Here is an 18,253-nt window from a genome sequence, read left to right as displayed (position 1 = left end):
GAAGCAACTGACCTGCCCGTTCAGCCCAGGGCTGGGGGCTTCCCCCTAGGCTGTAAACTGGACTTTGTATTTCCAGCAGGGATCCTGGCGGATCGAGTGTTCAGAATGTTTGCCTAGCGTGACTGAGGCATTTTTTTCCTTCCCAGAACAGAGAATTTGCCAGAGCAGTTATCACGGAGACAGATAGCGTAACCCCCTGGGGTCCCTGGGCGCTGCAGCTCTGGAGATGGGAAGTGGCTGCCTCTTTAAGAGAGCTACGCATCTGTTATCTCTCCGGCATTCCGCACGCACGGGTGCCAACAGGGAAAGATGCATTTTCCTCTGCTGGGTTTACAGAGCAGGAAGAGGAAGATCAGCGAGATTACAACCCCCCCCCCTTCCATGGCTGATTGGTTAATTTCATATTCATATCCTTGAGAAGATTCTTGAAAGGGGACTGGATTTTCTACAGCCAGGGAGGGTGGGGTGTGGACCGGTAGGTGGGTGAGGGTGGCAGAGGCTGAGAAAGGGCTGGGCCTGGGGTTGGGGCGGGCGCCCTTCACTCACTCCCACATGTGCCTGGTGGAGGGGAGAACCCGACAGCTTCCGGATCCTTCCAGCCTTCTTCGCTGGTGGAGCCATAACCAGAATTAAGATGTGTCCAGCCTGCCGTGGCAGCCCAAAGGAGGAAGAAAAACTAGCAGTTTGAGTTTGGTATAAATTACAGGTGCTTTTCACACACTACCCTTTGGGGTGGCTGTTTCTAGTCCCGATGGGGGCTTAAGTGCTGACCTCCAGCCCCCCCCCCCATCATCTGCTGTGCCGCCAGCGGCCCTTCACTGGTGCACAGTTCACAGCATAGGAACTCTGGTGTTGTCCATCTGTGGTCCTGTTGCGTCCTGGGGCAGAACAGCACCTAGGACAGAGTGGGGCATGAGCTTTGCGACTCTGATGTGGGCCACATGCGCAGGTGGCTTGGGTGCCTCCTCCCTTCTTCAGAATGTCCTCCCCAGAGGTCAGCGAGGAAATGGTCACCTCCAGTGGGACTTTCTGGGCCCACAGACATGCTCTGCACTGTCCAGTGTGGTGGCCACTGGCCACGTGAAGCTGTTGAGTGCTTGAAATACGGCCAGTGTGTCTAGGACCTGAATTTTAACTTGGAGCCCCATATAACTGGTGGCTACCACGTTGGACAGCACAGGTGGATGAATTGAAATTGTGGGGATCATCTAGCCCAGTTGCTGTGGCTGGGATGTTTGCACCCCCCCCAACCCGATCACCTGTTGGGATCTCATCCTTGTGTGATGGTATTTGGAGGCAGGATTTTGGGAGCTGTTTAGTTCATGAATAACCGGCCTTTAGGAGTGGGGTTAGTGCCTTGATGATAGAGACCCCAGAGAACTTTCTTTCTGTTTCCATCATGGGAGGGTACATCTGGGAGTCAGTGGCTAAGAACCTGGGTCTAGACCCTGAGTCTGCTGGCACGGGTCGTGGGCTTTCAGCTTGCAGGATTGTGATGAGTAAGTTTGTAGCTGTTAGGCTGCTCGCCTTATCGTATTCTGTGAGAGCAGCACCAACAGCTGGGGCGCCAGCGCTGTTCTGGCCCACGGGCCTCAGCATCGCCATCACGTGGGGACTTGTCAGAAGGGCACATTCCCTGGCCCTGCCCAGACTACTAAGCCCGGAACGCGGAGGGTTTGGCTGGACTCTGCAGGGACTGGCCCAGCCCAGCTCCTTATTTTTCAGTTCTTGCCCCGTCTTCAAGGGCCTCATACGCCTCAGTCAATCATTGGCTGAACTGAAGCCAACTTATTTATTTATTTATTGACAGGCAGAGTGGACAGAGAGAGAGACAGAGAGAAAGGTCTTCCTTCCGTTGGTTCACCCCCCAATGGCTGCTATGGCCGGTGCACTGCGCCGATCCGAAGCCAGGAGCCACGTGCTTCCTCCTGGTCTCCCATGCGGTGCAGGGCCCAAGGACGCGGTGCCGGCCCAACTTAATTATTTTAATGTGATCTTAGGGAGCTTGAAGGCTTAGAACAAATAGAGTGCCCTCGGCTTGTTCTGCCTGTTTCAAGCTGCTGTAACAGAACACCGGAGACGGGGCAGTCTATGATGCACAGGACTTACTGGGTCGCAGTTCTGGAAGCAAGGAAGTCTGGGATCAAGATGCTGGCCTGGGCCGGCGCGGCGGCTCACTGGGCTAATCCTCCGCCTGCGGCGCCAGCACACCAGGTTCTAGTGCCAGTTGGGGCGCTGGATTCTGTCCCAGTTGCCTCTCTTCCAGTCCAACTCTCTGCTGTGGCCTGGGAAGGCAGTGGAGGATGGCCCAAGTCCTTGGGCCCTGCACCTGCATGGGAGACTAGGAGAAGCACCTGGCTCCTGGCTTTGGATTGGCGCAGCTCACCGGCCGTAGCGGCCATTTGGGGAGTGAACCAACGGAAGGAAGACCTATCTCTCTGTCTCTCTCACTGTCTAACTCTGCTTGTCAAAAAAAAAAAAAAAAAAAAAAAAAAAAGAAAGAAAAGAAAAAAGAAAAACACAAATAAATTTGTTAAAAATCCAATTGAGTTAATGGTGTTGAAAGAAGAAATGTGGCCGGCACTGCGGCTCACCAGGCTAATCTTCCACCTTGTGGCGCCGGCACACTGGGTTCTCGTCCCGGTCGGGGCGCCAGATTCTGTCCCGGTTGCCCCTCTTCCAGGCCAGCTCTCTGCTGTGGCCAGGGAGTGCAGTGGAGGATGGCCCAAGTCCTTGGGTCCTGCACCCCATGGGAGACCAGGATAAGTACCTGGCTCCTGCCATCGGATCAGCGCGGTGCACCGGCCGCAGCGCGCCGGCCACGGCAGCCATTGGAGGGTGAATCAATGGCAAAAGGAAGACCTTTCTCTCTGTCTCTCTCTCTCACTGTCCACTCTGCCTGTCAAAAAAAAAAAAAAAAAAAAGAAATGCAATCAGCAAATTTGAAGTCTTTTATTAGGTAGTTCTATATCATTTACATAATGAAAAAGATAATATTATTTTTTCCCTAAAGAAAGGAAATTGGCCAACTATCAGAGAATGATCACATCATGTTAGTCTCAGACTTATGGTCAGTACCAAGATTTTAAAAATATCATTAGACAAATTAAACAAAAGGCACATGAGCTCAAGTCTGGGCTCCGCTCTGATGGCCGCTTCCTGCCAGGACACAGCTGGGAGGCTCGCATGTCTGCGGTCTGTTTACGTGGAAGACCTAGATTTAATTCCCAGCTCCCAGCCTGGGCCCCAGTCCAGCCCTGGCTCTTGTGGGCGTTTGGGGAGTGAACCGGTGCGTCTGTCATCTGTCTCTCTCCTCTCTCCACCTCCCTCCTCTCCCATTGCACTGGTTTCTGACCTGTTCATTTGTGTTATCCAACCCCATTTTTGCATACTAATAGCCATCCCATGTCTTGCCTTTAAAGAACTCCGCAAAACACTTAGCATTGTTCCCTAACAGCGCGCAAACAGCTCTCCTACTCTGGCATCACCACTGTGTGTAAGCACCAGCATCACCCAGGCAGTTCTCCAATACTTTGCCACCATGAACAGCACTGAATGTAGAGTGGTTATGTGCAGGTGTTATTTTGCACAGATGTGATGGGTGGGTGAAAAATTGCTGGCTGGGGCGAGTTACTGCATCAGAGCGATGCACATTGATGATTTGATAGCTATTGCCAAGTTGTTCTCAAAGAAGTTGTACCAACTTACCTTCCTTCTAGCAAGCGCTGAGCGTGTGAAAATATGATAAAGACATTTTAAAAGATTTATTTATTTATTTGAAAATCAGTTACACAGAGAGAGAAGGAGAGGCAGAGAGAGAGAGGTCTTCCATCCGCTGGTTCACTCCCCAAATGGCTGCAATGGCCAGAGCTGTGCTGATCCAAAGCCAGGAGGCAGGAGCTTCTTCTAGGTCTTCCATGCAGGTGCAGGGGCCCAAGGAGTTGGGCCATCCTCCACTGCCTTCCCAGGCCATAGCAGAGAGCTGGATCAGAAGTGGAACAGCTGAGACTTGAACCGTCACCCATATGAAATGCCGACACTGCAAGCAGTGGCTTTATCCGATATGCCACAGCACCGGACCCAAGAAATTTTCACTCAGCCTTTTCTTTTCTTTTTTTCTTTTTTTTTTTTTTTTTACAGGCAGAGTTAGACAATGAAAGAGACAGGGAGAAAAGTCTTCCTTTCTGTTGGTTCACCCCGCAAATGGCCGCTTCGGCCGGCGTGCTGCACCAATCCGAAGCCAGGAGCCAGGTGCTTCTCCTGGTCTCCCATGGGGTGCAAGGCCCAAGCACCTGGGCCATCCTCCACTGCCTTCCCGGGCCACAGCAGAGAGCTGGCCTGGAAGAGGAGCAACCGGGACAGAATCCGGCGCCCCGACCAGGAATAGAATCCAGGGTGCCGGCGCCACAAGCGGAGGATTAGCTGCAGCGCGGGCCTACTCAGCTTTTAAGAAACAACACTGGCTGGCGGCCATTGTGGGGTGAACCAACAGAAAAAGGAAGATCTTTCTCTCTGTCTCTCACTGTGCATTCTGCCTGTCAAAACAAACAAACAAACAAACAAACAACACTGCTCATTCGGTGTTAATGTTTCTTCTTTTGGGTGGGAAGAAGCTATACATCAAAAACCGCTTGTAGCCATTTTCTTTGTTGATGCTGTGGGAGGTTTTCCAGTTATTTTGGCTGCACGTCTGACGCATTGGTGGTCTCGTGATGGACATGTGAAACTGGGCGAACTTCCAGTAGCCCAGGCAACACATGTACACAGTGCATCCTGTGCACGTGATACACACTTCCCTCCTGAAGGAAGACACTGCCGGAAGGTGCTGTTTTGGGGAAGAGGGCGATGCCTGGGAGGGGTACAGACTCCCCGGTGTTCACACTCTGCAGTTTTGTCCTGCAGCCACCACTCGAGGGTAGGAAGGGGTCCTTAAGTGCTGCCGTGCAACCCACAGGAGCGACTGCCGAACACGTCATCGCTTTCCCGCCTTCACAGAACTTCATCGTCTATGTTGTAGAGGCCCAGGGCTGAGCTGCCAGCTTTTAGCAATGCAGTAATCAGTTGTGTTCATTTAACTCAAAAGGCGAAAAGCCAGAGACAGCAAGCCTCCCACTTGCTTTTTCTCTTCCCAGATGCCCGCGTGGAACCTGGCTGAAGTCAGGAGCTCGGAACTCAACCTGGGTGGCGCGGACCCGAGCACTTGACTGGTCACTGGCTGCCTCCCAGGGTGCACATTAGGAGGAAGCTGGAATCCGAGCAGAGCTGACACTCGGGCACAGATACTGGGCTGTGTGAGGCAGGTGGCCAGGTGGTGACACCAGCCCTGCAAGCAGATTTTTAAAGAAAGTCCCAACAGAGTTGAATGAAAACTTTCTGTTTTACTGGACTTCTTCATTTAGTTTGACAGTGTCTTACTTATTGCTAAACATGTCCCATTTAAATGTTCGTCTCTCATGCGTGCCCCACGAACCGTATCATTTGCACCACATTTGCTCTGTTCCTGGGACTCCTTCCCTGTTTTATCCGATCTTTGACGTCACCCAGGAAGACAAGTGCTGCTGTCGCCACCGGCCAAGGCCTGTGATGCTCCACGGGGCAGAGCAGTTTCACCTCGGGGCCTCCGTGCAACGGAGCCTTTGAACTTCGGGTGCCAACATTCTGGGGAAGACGGAGAAGGGGTGGGGTGGGGTAGGAGTAGGTGGAGGTGGTTGGGTACGAATTTAAAGGCTCCAAATGACTATCTGCCACCTAAGGGCCTCACACGTACTACTGCTCACGGTGGAGTGCAGTATCTCCTGCCCTACCCCATGCTCAGCAACAAGACAAACCCTTGCCAGCGCACGCCTACCGAGATGCGTACATCACAGTTCCAACCAGGACTTCCAAGTGCGACCTTACTGGGAGAGTGGGTGTTTGCAGAAATCATCGATTGAAAGTGAGCCCATTAGGGTGGGCCACGATCCAGTGTCCTTGCAAGGAGAGGGAATTTGGTTACAGATGTTCGAAGAGGAGGGACCTCGTGCAAAGATGCTCAGCCACCGAGCCAAGGACAGAGGCCTGGCCCCATCCCTCCTTGATCCGCAGACGGCTGGGTGAGGGCTGCCAGGAGTAGACAGAGCTGGGAGACTACACCTTTCTGGTGTTTAAGCCTCCTGGGCTCAGCAAGCTAATTCACCTGCCTGAGTCCAGTCGTGCGTTTGGATGGTTTAAGCACTTCCCTGTGTGGAGAGAGGCATGTCCCCACAGGAAGCGACAGGAAGCACCATAGCTGGGACCCTGGTTTTAGACGGTGATTCTGAGAATACACTTGAAGGGTCCTCCAGCCTAGCAGAATCTCCCCTCGTGTAGAAACAAGCAGAATACGCAGAACACAGAGTTCTCAGCGGCCTGGGGCACTCACACACACACACAAACGCGCGTGGGCTTCCTCCGGCTCTGCACCCTGGGGTTTTAATTGGCCTTTGAATAGCTGTTTGCACACAGGCAGGAAATGGAAGGAGACTGTACTGGCACTTGTGTGTCTGAGAAGATATGCAAATATTCAGAGAATGAATTTGGATCTGAGTGGGGTGGGTGAAAATGTAGAAAAAGTGTGGGGAGAGTCGATCGCTGGGAAACAAAGATGTGGGTGCAAGGGGGAAGTTTCAGGGAGAGAAATATTTGAGAAGTGTGTGTGTGTGTGTGTGTGTGTGTGTGATTCTTCAGAATAACACTGGGCAAAGGCACACAGGTACCCAGAGCCCTGAGTAACTGCCTTGCTGACCCCCAGGCTGCTTGGAGAAGGCCAGTACTGGACTGGCTGGGAGACTGACAGCTGCTCTGCTTTGTAAGATTCACATTGGCCACCAGGGTGTTCTCTGGTGGCCCCATTCTTGTCCACATTTTTAACCTAGTTTGATTCAGCGCATTGCAGAATGTATCTTGAAATGATTTTTTCAAGTTTTGGTTCAAGTTCAATAAAGACATAAGAGGAGTCTTGTGGGGAGCAACTGGGAGCAACTCGGACTAGACTAAGTTACTGGAATTAAGACTTATTCTATGCATCTGCTCTCCCACAATATGGTGCTGAGAAGGGAGAAATAGCTTCTACACAGCTGCCTCCAGTTCAACCAATAAACTGTAGGACCTGCTCCTGATTGGAGGAGAGCAGCGTACTCGGCGTGTGGGTAGCAGAGTTGGGATTGGTGAAGAGGACTATAAAGGAGGAGAGAGACAGCATGCACCAGGAACATCTAAGGGGAACATCTATCTGAAGGAACACCTGAGGAACATCCGAGCAGCCCCCGAGAGAGCCGGCCGGCGGTGTGCTGCTCCCCTGCGGAAGTGGGGAAAGTGGCAGGGGACACCGCCCCTCCACAGAGGTGGAGGGATGGTAGCCAACCCGGGAAGAACCAGCAGCAAACCCGGGAAGGGCCGAGCAGACAAAAGAACAGCGCAGGGTCCTGTGTCGTTCCTCCATGAAGAGGGGGAGCGACATAATGGTGCCGTGACTCGGATAGGAAACCTAGGAGGGAAGAAACGGGAAGAAGTGGGAAAATACCGGAGAGAGAGACTAGCAAAGAGCCTAGGGAAAAGCCGGACGGAAAAGGTGCCGGAAGAAGCTATTGAAAGCCTAGGCATAGACTCGGATACGGACTGTGGGAAAGAAGTTAGGATTTAAAGTGAAAGCAAGAAGAAACTTAGATACGGACTGCAGGTTGAAAGAAAAAGTGAAACCTAGAAGAAACTTAGACTCGGATATGGACTGTGGGGAGAAGCCAGGAGAAATGAGAGGGGAATATTGTTGGAAGAAAAGTTAGGAAACATGCCGGGTAGAGAAAAATGTTAGGGAAGCCGCGCAGAGCTGGGAAGCAGCCTCGGGGCGGGCGCCGGGATGCCGCAGGGATAAGAGAAACAGAAGTATAGAAGTAAAATGGGAGAAATAGGAATGCCCGGAGATAGAGAAATAGAGAAAAATAAGGCCTCCCCACAACACAGCAATGAGAGAGCTTGGATTCGGTCTGCCTGATTAGGGAGACGATAAGCACCTGTGGGCGGCTGCAGGTCACCGAAGACAGGCATGTTATCAACACCAATAAGTCTCCCCACAAGACGGCAATGAGAGGGCTTGGATTTGGTCTGCCTGATTGGTAGGGCTTGTAAGCACCTGCAGGCAGTTCTAGCAGAGTAGAGCATGCGCTGCAGGGCACCGAACACAGGCACGCATCAGCGCCTAAAAACCTCCTCACAACATGGCGAAGAGAGGGCCCAGATTCGGTTTGCCTGATTGATAGGACTTGTAAGCACCTGTGGGCAACTCTAGCAAGCAGAGCAGAGTGTGTGCTGCGGGGCACCGAAGACAGGCGCGTATCAACGCCAAAAATAAAAAGAAAGGGGGATCTGTGGGGAGCAACTGGGAGCAACTCGGACTAGACTAAGTTACTGGAATTAAGACTTATTCTATGCATCTGCTCTCCCACAATATGGTGCTGAGAAGGGAGAAATAGCTTCTACACAGCTGCCTCCAGTTCAACCAATAAACTGTAGGACCTGCTCCTGATTGGAGGAGAGCAGCGTACTCGGCGTGTGGGTAGCAGAGTTGGGATTGGTGAAGAGGACTATAAAGGAGGAGAGAGACAGCATGCACCAGGAACATCTAAGGGGAACATCTATCTGAAGGAACACCTGAGGAACATCCGAGCAGCCCCCGAGAGAGCCGGCCGGCGGTGTGCTGCTCCCCTGCGGAAGTGGGGAAAGTGGCAGGGGACACCGCCCCTCCACAGAGGTGGAGGGATGGTAGCCAACCCGGGAAGAACCAGCAGCAAACCCGGGAAGGGCCGAGCAGACAAAAGAACAGCGCAGGGTCCTGTGTCGTTCCTCCATGAAGAGGGGGAGCGACAGAGTCTGGTTCAGTTGCAGGACAAACAAATCACTTGTAATTCTGTGTTGCTGTTCAAGTAGATGAACCAGCAGTGGGAGGTGATTCGCTGAGCAAGCAAATCATAAACCACCTTTTCATGGAATCTCATTTCTTTTCTAATTAATTCTTAGTTGGTAGCAGTTCATGCATTTTAAAAACTCATTATAGAGCTTAAAAAATAGGATTAAGGGGCCGGCATTGTGCATAGTGAGTTAAATTGCTGCCTGTGACACCAGCATCCCATAGGAGCCCCGGCTGCTCCATTTCCCATCGGCTCTCTTGCTAGTGCACCTGGAGAAGCAGAAGATGACCCAAGTGCTTGAGCCCCTGCACCCACATGGGAGACCCTGAGGGAGTTCCAGGCTCCTGGCTTTGACCAGGCCCAGCCCACTTGGGGAATGAACCAGCAGACTGGACTATCCATCTCTAACTCTGCCTTTCAGGTAAATAAAAGTATTTCTTAAAAAGTGGTTATAGAAATACTTAGTTTTAATTTTGCCTTTTGGTAGACAAGTTCTAAAATATTTACCTCTCACCCTAAATGAGGAAGATTGCTGATCCCTGTTCTGTAAGATTTTGTTTGCTTGTTAAAATATAAGCTGTTAAAATCTGAGAGCGCGTCTTCCAGTGTGTGTGGGGGGAGGGGTATTGTGCTCTTTCCCTCTTTAAAGAAATGTTTAATTTGTTTTCTGACTTGGCAGAGAAACAGACAACCACAGACAAGTTCACTTCCCAAATGCTGACAATGGCTAGGGCTGGGCCACACATAAAGTGGGCATAAGGAGCTCCCTCCTGCCCACCCCCCATACCCCCGTGGGTGGCAGGGACCAAGGCCCTGGCGCATCCCGGCTGCCTCCCAGGGTGCGCATCAGCAGGAAGCTGGAACGAATGCTGAGCGGGGTCTGCAACCCAGGCACTGATGGGGCGCGGGCGTCTTAATTTCTAGGCTGAACGCCCCTATGTTTGTTTCTCAGGCTATCGCCTGAAGCAGGCTGCGGTGGGCGCACCGGCTCATCGTGGCGCCAAGGAGACTGGGAGTCCGGAGAGACCCCTCCGGCAGCGCTCACCGAGCCCCGAGTGCGCCGCGCTGGCCAGGCGATGCCCTCCCTTGTCCTGGCCCCTGCTGAGCGCGCAGCTTCCAGAGCCGTCCCCTTCTCCCCGGATCCCGGGTCTTGCTGGGGGTCCTTGGAAGGCGTGGCGAGACGTTCCTGAACACACAGGTGCCCGTCTTTTGCTTAAAAAAGGTAAGAAAAGGGAAATCCGCGTGCGTTTCTCGTCCCGGCGTGCGGTTTCCTCCGCGCGCGCGCGGCCCCCAGCGAGCACCCCAAGGCCGCTCGTGGACTCCGCTCGGTTTGAGCTCGCCCCTCGAACCACCCCGCGCAGGGCAACGCCGCCCGCGCCGCCCCTACAGGGGCCTGTCCTCCCAGACTCTTGCTCTCCCTCCGGTGGGGGCCCCCGTGGGCCGCCCCCGACCTCCGCAGGTGGGGACCCGAGTCCCTTCGCGCGGCGCCGGTGGTGCCGGGGTCCCCGGAGGTCGCGATTCGAGCCGGGGGACTCTGGGCTCCGCAGACCAGAAAATGACCTCTGTCCCCGAGGGATCTTCCGATTCAGGCCGGAGGGAGGGGGCGTCGGGGTGCGAGCGGCTGGGGTCGGGGGAGAGCCGAAGGCGACGCGGCTGGGCGCGAGCGCTCCCCTCTTTCCGGACCGACGCAGGTGAGCGCGGGGGCGGGCAGGGCGGGCCGGGGGCGGCGGAGTGGGAGTGGGTGACCGAGTCCTCGGCGGGGACTAGGGAGGGACAGGCTAAACCCGGGGACCCCGCTGCTGCCGCGTCCTCTTTGCCCCTCGCCCGACGCCACCTGGCGTCCCGGGCGCGAGCTGCCCTCCCCGGACACTTCTCCACCCGAGGTCCGGGGCAGCCTAGCCCACCTCTTGGCCTCCTCCAGCGGTGGTCCGGAAGACCCGGAGAAGTGGACTCCAGGGGGTGGCCGGTGTCAGGGGTCGAGTCCTCGGCGCCGGCCGCGGCTCCGGAGATCCGGGCTTTGCTGAGCGCCCCGCGCTCGGGCCGGGCAGCGGCGCAGCCTCTGGGAGCGCAGCCCGCAGGTCAGGCCGGTCTCCGACGGCGGCGGGCGCTCGGCGGCGGGGCCGTGGCGGCGGAGGACAAAGGGCGCGAGGTAGGGGCGGTCGGCGCAGCGAGGGCGCGGGGCGGGAGGGCTTGGAGCCCCAGCGCCGGGGACCGCACTCGCCCGGCGGGGCCCGGCCAAGCGCCGCTGGAGCTGGGACCTGGTCGCCAGCCCCGCGCGAGAGGCCCCGGGCGCGCGGCTTCCTCTGTCGCTGGTCCCGGGAAGGCGGTGCCAAAGTGACCGCGCTCCGCACCGAGGGCGTGCGGGACGCGCGCGCTGTTGCCGTGGGAGCGAGCGAGAAGCGCTTGGCGCGTGGTGAGCGCTCCGCGGAGGAGGCTGTAGCAAACGGCTGGCCCTGTGTCGAGGGTGCGCGCACGCCGGTCTCTGGCTCTGCCACTTTTCCTGCGACGCGACGCCTGGGACGCGGGAGAAAACAGGGCTTCTTCCCAGCGCGGTCCCGCTCCTGGAACGGCTGACTCGGGGGAGATGGGCGCTTGGAACGGGGTCTCCGTTTGGGTCCTGGGTACAAAGGCCGCTTGCCCCGGGTCCAGGGAGGTGCGCGCGCGTGTGCGGCCGCCTGGGCGCTCCGGGTGGAGGCCACTGAGGGGCGCTGGGCCATTGTGCTGTCAGTGCTCTTTGGATAGCCGCGTCTGCGTACCAGCAGCAAAGAGGCCTGCTTGTGCCCTGAAGATTTTTTTTTTTGAACGAACTTTTATTATAGCAGCAAGCGCTGCTTCGGGGCTTGGAAGTGTGTGTGTAATCCCTTTAAAACAATAAATGTGAGCATTTAACTTGGGTAAACATCCTTTTACTCCCAGTGGGAGCGCTTTACATTCTGCGTTAAAACCGAAGGCGCACGGATCCCCGGTGGAAACGCTGTGTTCTGTGGCTCAGTGTGAAGCCGTTTGCAAGCAAATGCTATGCGGTTTCAAAGGCCGGGAGAATCCCACCCGCTCTCCTTAGGGGAAATCGCTAGGCAGCTTTTCAGAATTGTTAAAAGCCAGCGCATTGTTTCTGGAGCACTGTTGAATCCTTGCTCAGGAAAATTTGTTTTTAGGAAGACGCATTTAAAACGTGAAATAATTGAACGACGCACAGGTGAAGGGCTGGTGTCGTGGCAGAGCAAGTTAAGTTGCTCCTTAGAATCGGCCCCAGCTGCTCCACTTCCAATCCAGCTGCCTGCAAATGCACCTGGGAAAGCAGCAGAAGATGGCCCAAGTCCCTGGGCCTCTGCCACCCCTGTGGGGAGATCTGGATGGAGCTCCTGGCTCCAGGCTTCAGCTTGGTCCAGTCCTCGCTGTTGTCACCATTTGTGGAGTGAACCAGCAGGTGGAAGATATTCGTTCATCCCCCCCCCCCCATCACTCTGCCTTTCAAATCAAATCAATACTTTTTTTTTTTTTTTTTTTTTTTTTTAAGCAATGCAGGTGAAGAGACATTTCTGCAAGTCTCTCATGCTGAGACGTGGCTCCTTTCAAGGATGCCGTGAGATCTGTGCCATTTTCAGCGTCCACAGCACTGTGTAATGCACTCTGCTGTTCGCTCTGGCAGAAGTGTGCTTTGTGGAGCTCAGGCTAAAACTGAAGTGCCACCTAATCTTCCTCATCATCGCAGGTGGATTATTTGTGGTTTAAAATGTTTTTAATAGGAGCCGGCGCTGTGGCTTAGCAGGTAAAGTCGCCACCTGCAGTGCTGGCATCCCATATGGATGCAAGTTCAAGTCCAGCTCTCTGCTGTGGCCTGGGAAAGCAGTGGAAGATGGCCCACGTCCTCGGGCCTCTGCACCCGTGTGGGAGACCCGAAAGAAGCTCCTGGCTCCTGGCTTTGGCCTGGCTCAGCCCTGACATTGCGACCATCTGGGGAGTGAGCCAGCAGATGGAAGATCTATCTACCTCCCTTCCCCCCTCTTCCCCCCTCTTTCCCCCTCCATTCCTCCCCCACCTCTCTGAAACTGACTCAAGTAAATATTTAAAAAATGTTTTTAATTCATGAAGATAGCTAATTTGACCAATAACTGAAATCTTTTACTGTGCAGGTAACTTTATAAACCTTTTTTTGGCTATAAACCATCCCTCTTTGTCTATAATGACTAGTGGGGGACCCTAGCGTTACATGGCTGCGTGGGGCTGGTGTCAGTTTGGGCCGTGCCTGTGTCTTCTCATCCAGCCCCCACAAGTACCCTGTGAGCTGTAGACATCACTGTTCCCACGGGGCCTGAGGGAACAGCGTTCAGAAACATTGAGTCCGGGAGTGGGGAGGTGCTGTCCCCTCTCTGCACGCGGGGACGGCTGGCTACAAAGCTGTACAACCGAGAAGCCGAGTTGGCATCAAGAAAGCAGACTGTGCCAGTTCTGTTCATTTTCCTAAACTGTCATTCTTACGTTCGCATGGACTCCTCATTCGTCCCACCATTTAGTCTCTCCCGCCTTGGCCCAGGGTGGTCAGGGGCCCAGAGCTGTGGTCCACATGTCTGCAGGCCTGCCTCTGTCCTGTTCTTTTTTGTTTTCTGAGAATTTGCATTTTCCCCCAGGCTCTGTCTTTTCCCAGAATGCATTTGTGGAGGGAACTGGACGTGAGGATTTCTCTACCTGGGAGAGGGACCTCACTTGACTGCATCCAGGACCCCAGCTAGACTTGGCCTCCATCTCCAGTCAGTCCCTCTCCTGTCCATTCTTGGCTGTTTCTAGCATCTGTAGGAGTGAGAAGAGATTCTTGGTTAAGCAGAAAGCCAGTATTACTGTAAGCTTCCATTTCCTTCTCGACATTTGACATGAGAGCAGAGCCGCTCACTGTGTAACTAATGAGGCCATACTGAGTGCTCACTGTTTCATGTATTGTGTTAGGTGTGGTGGGGACACATGACCTTGACCTCAACCACAGAGCTGCAGCTGTTACCCTAACCAGTGGCTACAGGCGTGATGGAATTCTAGAAGAGGTAGACTTTGAGTTGCTGTTTAGGGACTGTTCTGGCTGGGCGATAGTTTGGGTGTCCTCAAAGGCTCACGCATCGAAGGCTGCAGTCCCAAAGCCTCCTGTGGACAGTTCATGGGTTGATGTTCGTGGTTGATGGATGAAACACGGAGCTGGATCCCAGACACTGTAAGGTGCCTCTGGTCCCTGTGAGGGGACGGAGATTCTGAAGCTGAGATTGGCCTGGCTCCTCCCTCTGCTTCCTGCCTCACCGTGGGTTCATTCCCCTGCGCACCTGCCACTGTCGCCGCCCTCCGTGGGACTCCGGAATGGTAGGGGGTGGTGTTGTGGGCTGTGAACTCCAAAGCTGTAAGCAGAAAAAGCCATAAGCAGAGATACCCCTTCTTCCCGCCTGGATGTTTGTCAGGTGGTAAGGACAAGCTGACTAATGCAAGGCTGGGGGAAGCAAATCTGAGCAAAGGAGCGAACGCGCAAGCAGCCACTGGCTGTGTCCCGAGGTGGTGTGCTTCCTGCATGGTGCCTCGCTTGCTTCTCACCCGGGAAGCTGGAGTATTGTACCCATTGCAAAGATGAGGACATGCAGAAGAGCAGGTGCATGTGGCCAGCGACTCTGGGGCGCCGACTTTGACTCCAAAGCAGGAGGGGAGGCTGGGCGGAGCCAGACTGCGAGGATGGCTTGCCGGGCAGCCTGACGTGAGGGTACCCCCGAGGCCGAGGCCACGTTCTGTGACTTGTGGTCACACAGACTTGCTGACTTTGCACGAGTCGGATGTCTTCTGGATGCGCCAGTGTGGTTCTGTTGGTTCAGGGAGGAGAGCTACTCCTAGGAAATTGTTACAAATGTAAACTCCAGGGCTCCAGAGATCTTCTGAGTGGGAAGGCTGGGGCCCAGGGGCCTGTGTCTTCTGAAGCTGTCCAGGAGGTGGAGCAGCATGGCTCTGGAATGCCCTGGCAGGAGGCCGGTGCGGGGGAGCTGGAGTCCTGAGGGCTGGCACCGTGGGGCAGGGGTCAAGCGTCCTGTACTGGATGTTCAAGTCCTGGTTGCTCCGCTTTTCCTATTGAGTTTCTTGCTAATGTGCCCGAGAAAGTTGTGGGGGAGGGGGCCCAAGTACTTGGCCCCCTCCACCCACAGGGAAGCCCTGGATAGAATTCCCAGCTCCTGGCTTTGGCCTGGCCCAGACCTGGATATTGTAGCCCTTTGGGGACTGAACAGCAGATAGATTTGTCTGTTTCTCTGTCAGTGTCTCTATGTCTCTGTCAGTCTGCCTTTCAAAAAAAGTAAACTTTAAAAAAAGAAATCATTTCTCACTGACTGCTGACTGTGACTTCTGTAGTTGGCCTTGCCTTTCAGCACTGGTAATTGTACATTTGTACATCTTTTTTTTTTTTTTAATTTCATTTATTTATTTGAAAGGCAGAGAGAGAGATTGATCCTCCAGCAAGAGTTGGAGCTGCGCCGATCTGAAGCCAGGAGCCAGAAGCTTCTTACAGGTGGGCACAGGGCCCAAGGACTTGGGCCATTTTCTACTGCTTTTCTGGGCCATAGCAGAGAGCTGGGTCAGAAGAGGAGCAGCTGGGACTTGCACTGGAACCCATAGGGGATGCCGGCACTATAGGTGGTGGTTTTACCCACTACACCATCTTTTAAAGTGAGAGTGATCTCAGTGGCTAAGCTGATGGGTGTGTGATTAAGAGCTGGTCACTTGGGAACAGCGCTGTGGCGTAGTGGGTAAAGCCGCTGCCTGCAGTGCTGGCATCCCATAAGGGCGCTGGTTCATGTCTTGGCTGCTCCACTTCAATCCAGCTCTCTGCTGTGGCCTGAGAAAGCAGTAGAAGATGGCCCAAGTCCACATGGGAGACCTGGAAGGAGCTCCTGGCTTCAGATAGACCCAGCTCTGGCCATTGAGGCCATTTGGGGAGTGAACTAGCAGATGGAAGATTTCTCTCTCCACCTCCCCACCTCCCCACTTCTCCCTCTTCCTCTCTAACCCTGCCTTTCAAATAAATAAATCTTTAAAAAAATTAAAGAGCTGGTCATTTGGAGTCACGCAGACTCGAGGACACTTGGGCAAGCTACTTAATCTCTAGATCCATTTATCATCTGTATAATGGGTCAGTGATAGGTAGTACCCACCTCATGGGGTGGTTGCAGGAATTCAGTGTGTCATGTGCCAGGCGTGTAGGCCTTGCATCAAACAGAGTAAGAGCTCCGACTTGTTTTTCTCATCACACACAACCTGCCTTTGCGCTGGCCTCGGGTGTCTCTCTCATTCTCACCTCTTGCTCTGTGCCTGTGGTGATGGCTTTGAGACCATCCCTGACCTTTTGGCCTCTCCCACCCCTCAGCGTGATGTTGACTGGTCTGCATGGGGAATTACACCTGTGATACCATCGACCCATCTCCCCCTGTCTTCAAAGATGCTGCTGACGAGTCAGCTGCGTTGAGCATCTAACCAGCAGGTGCATCTGGGGTTTTGCACCACTGGCAGCTGCAGTTTTCTAAGCCCTGACTTTATGCCAACGTTTTCTGTTGTCATTAAGCTTCAGCGCAGCCTCAGGTTGTAGGGACCTGGAGCCACATCCCACAGATGTGTAATTGGAGCGTCGGAGATTTACTGACTGCACAGAACCATGTGAACTTGCCATTTTTTTTTTTGAAGATTTATTGATTTACCTGAAAGCCGGCGATACAGAGAGAGGCAGAGAGAAAGAGATCTTTATCTGCTGGTTCTCTCCCCAAATGGCTGCAACAGCTGGGGCCGGGCTAGTCTGAAGCCAGGGACCAGGAGTGTCTTCCAGGTCTCCCACAGGAATGCAGGTCCCAAGCACTTGAGCCATCCTCTGCTGCCCTACAAGGCACATTAACAGGGAGCTGGATCGGAAGCAGAGCAGCCAGGACTCAAACCTGCGCCCATGTGGGATGCCGGCACTACAGGCAACCGCTTTACCTGCTGCACCACAGCACCAGCCCCGAACTTGCCATTTTTATAGGTCAAAACGGTAGCATGTTTGCAGTTCGATAAGGTGTAGACCAGTACTTTTCTCAAGTGACATCATTGTTGTTCTACAGATTTTCACAAAAGACCCCAGGGACCTTTCTTACTTCTTCTAACCAAAACATTCCCCCAAAGGACACCTTAAAATATTAAGTTGGGGTCAAGAGCGGTTCCAAGTGCTTCACATGTAACTCCCTCAACAACCTTTTGAAGTAGCTTTATTTTTCTCGTCCTCGTGTTCTGACAGAGAGGTTAAGAATCTTGTTCCCGGCACTCAGCTGGGAAGCAGTAGAAACAGAAGCTGGACACAGGCGGTCTGGGCCGGTCTGAGCCTTTGGCCTCCGTGTGCACTAGTCTTGAGTCTCTGCGAGTGGCTTTGTGTCCTGTGAGCAGGGCTCTCAGCATTGCGAGTGGGATGAGCGGGGGAAGGAAGAGCACTGTGCGGCCGAGCACCTCCCTGAGCTGGGCTGGGTGCACCTGCTTCCTCTGGTGTGATGCTCACTAGAGCCCCGGGCAACGAGAACCCCATTTCCAGACGGGGAAAACCAGAGTCCCAAAGCCCAGCATGTCACAACTGTGTCGACTGTGACACTGCCTCTCCCTCTCCTCTCACTCCCCCTTTGTAGCTGCCTGGGTGACTCTCCTCTGACCCGGCCCCTCTGTTCTTCCTCCCAGAAGTGGCTCCTCCCCCTGCTCTCCCAGCTCCCAGGGATGCAGATGTCTCCGGGACTGGGACTGGCCTCGCCAGTGCGGCTTCTTTCACTGATCACCATGGGAAAGACCAAAAATGTCTGGTTGGGATGGGCGCCCCTGGGTTTGTATTTATCTCCGGTCATTTACGTGAGTGAAAAGGACTTGCTCTGCCTTGGCCCTTGCTCGCTCCTTTTTAATCCCCATTAATATTGTATCAAGGTTGCAAATTCCCAGGGAGGCTTCTCACAGGGAGACGGTGGCTTGGAGCAGAGACGTTGGATCACAAAGGTGTCTCTGCTGTTGGGGTGGCGCCGTGTGTGGCAAGCTGCTAGCCAGAAGAGACTTTCTGAAATGCAGGTCTGTATTGTTGACTTACTAATCGGTTTTCTTCAGTTAAAGTGTCCGTTTTGAGATGGACATCATGTAGAATTGTAAGAAATAGTGCAGAGAGCTCACGGGTCTTTACCCCTCTCCTCCCGAGGACACCGTCCTGCAGCGCTGCCACACGGCACCCCCACAGTGGTTTGGGCGAGACCCCGCCATGCACACCTGTGTCTGCGGCTCCTCCTCCCCCACCCCAACTCCCGGCAAACACGGATCTGTCCTCTGTCTCT

General features: G+C 54.2%; 2 protein-coding genes across 8 annotated transcripts in view; one reads left to right on the top strand and one right to left on the bottom strand.

Moving 5' to 3' along the window:
* Positions 1 to 2,937: 2,937 nt before the first annotated feature.
* Positions 2,938 to 11,638, bottom strand: LOC127485114 (translation initiation factor IF-2). Its single transcript, XM_051827818.2, has 2 exons — positions 10,826 to 11,638; positions 2,938 to 10,133 (listed from the first exon to the last, which is right to left on the bottom strand). The coding sequence occupies exons 1-2, from the start codon at positions 11,636 to 11,638 to the stop codon at positions 9,963 to 9,965; spliced, it is 984 nt and encodes a 327-aa protein (XP_051683778.2). The 3' UTR covers positions 2,938 to 9,962.
* Positions 10,271 to 18,253, top strand: part of GREB1 (growth regulating estrogen receptor binding 1) — a 122,412-nt gene continuing 114,429 nt past the window's right edge. For 3 of the 7 annotated variants that reach the window (XM_070069453.1, XM_070069451.1, XM_070069455.1), the window contains exon 1: positions 10,961 to 11,070. The gene's annotated coding sequence lies outside the window, so the exon portion shown is untranslated. Of the gene's footprint in view, positions 10,613 to 10,955; positions 11,071 to 18,253 lie in introns of those variants that run through there. The other 4 variants (XM_070069452.1, XM_070069459.1, XM_070069458.1 and 1 more) reach the window with 4 other exon arrangements.

The sequence above is a fragment of the Oryctolagus cuniculus genome, chromosome 2, assembly GCF_964237555.1.
Source record: "Oryctolagus cuniculus chromosome 2, mOryCun1.1, whole genome shotgun sequence".
Classification (NCBI taxonomy): Eukaryota; Metazoa; Chordata; class Mammalia; order Lagomorpha; family Leporidae; genus Oryctolagus; species Oryctolagus cuniculus.
This window is presented reverse-complemented; position numbering and strand designations above follow the sequence as displayed.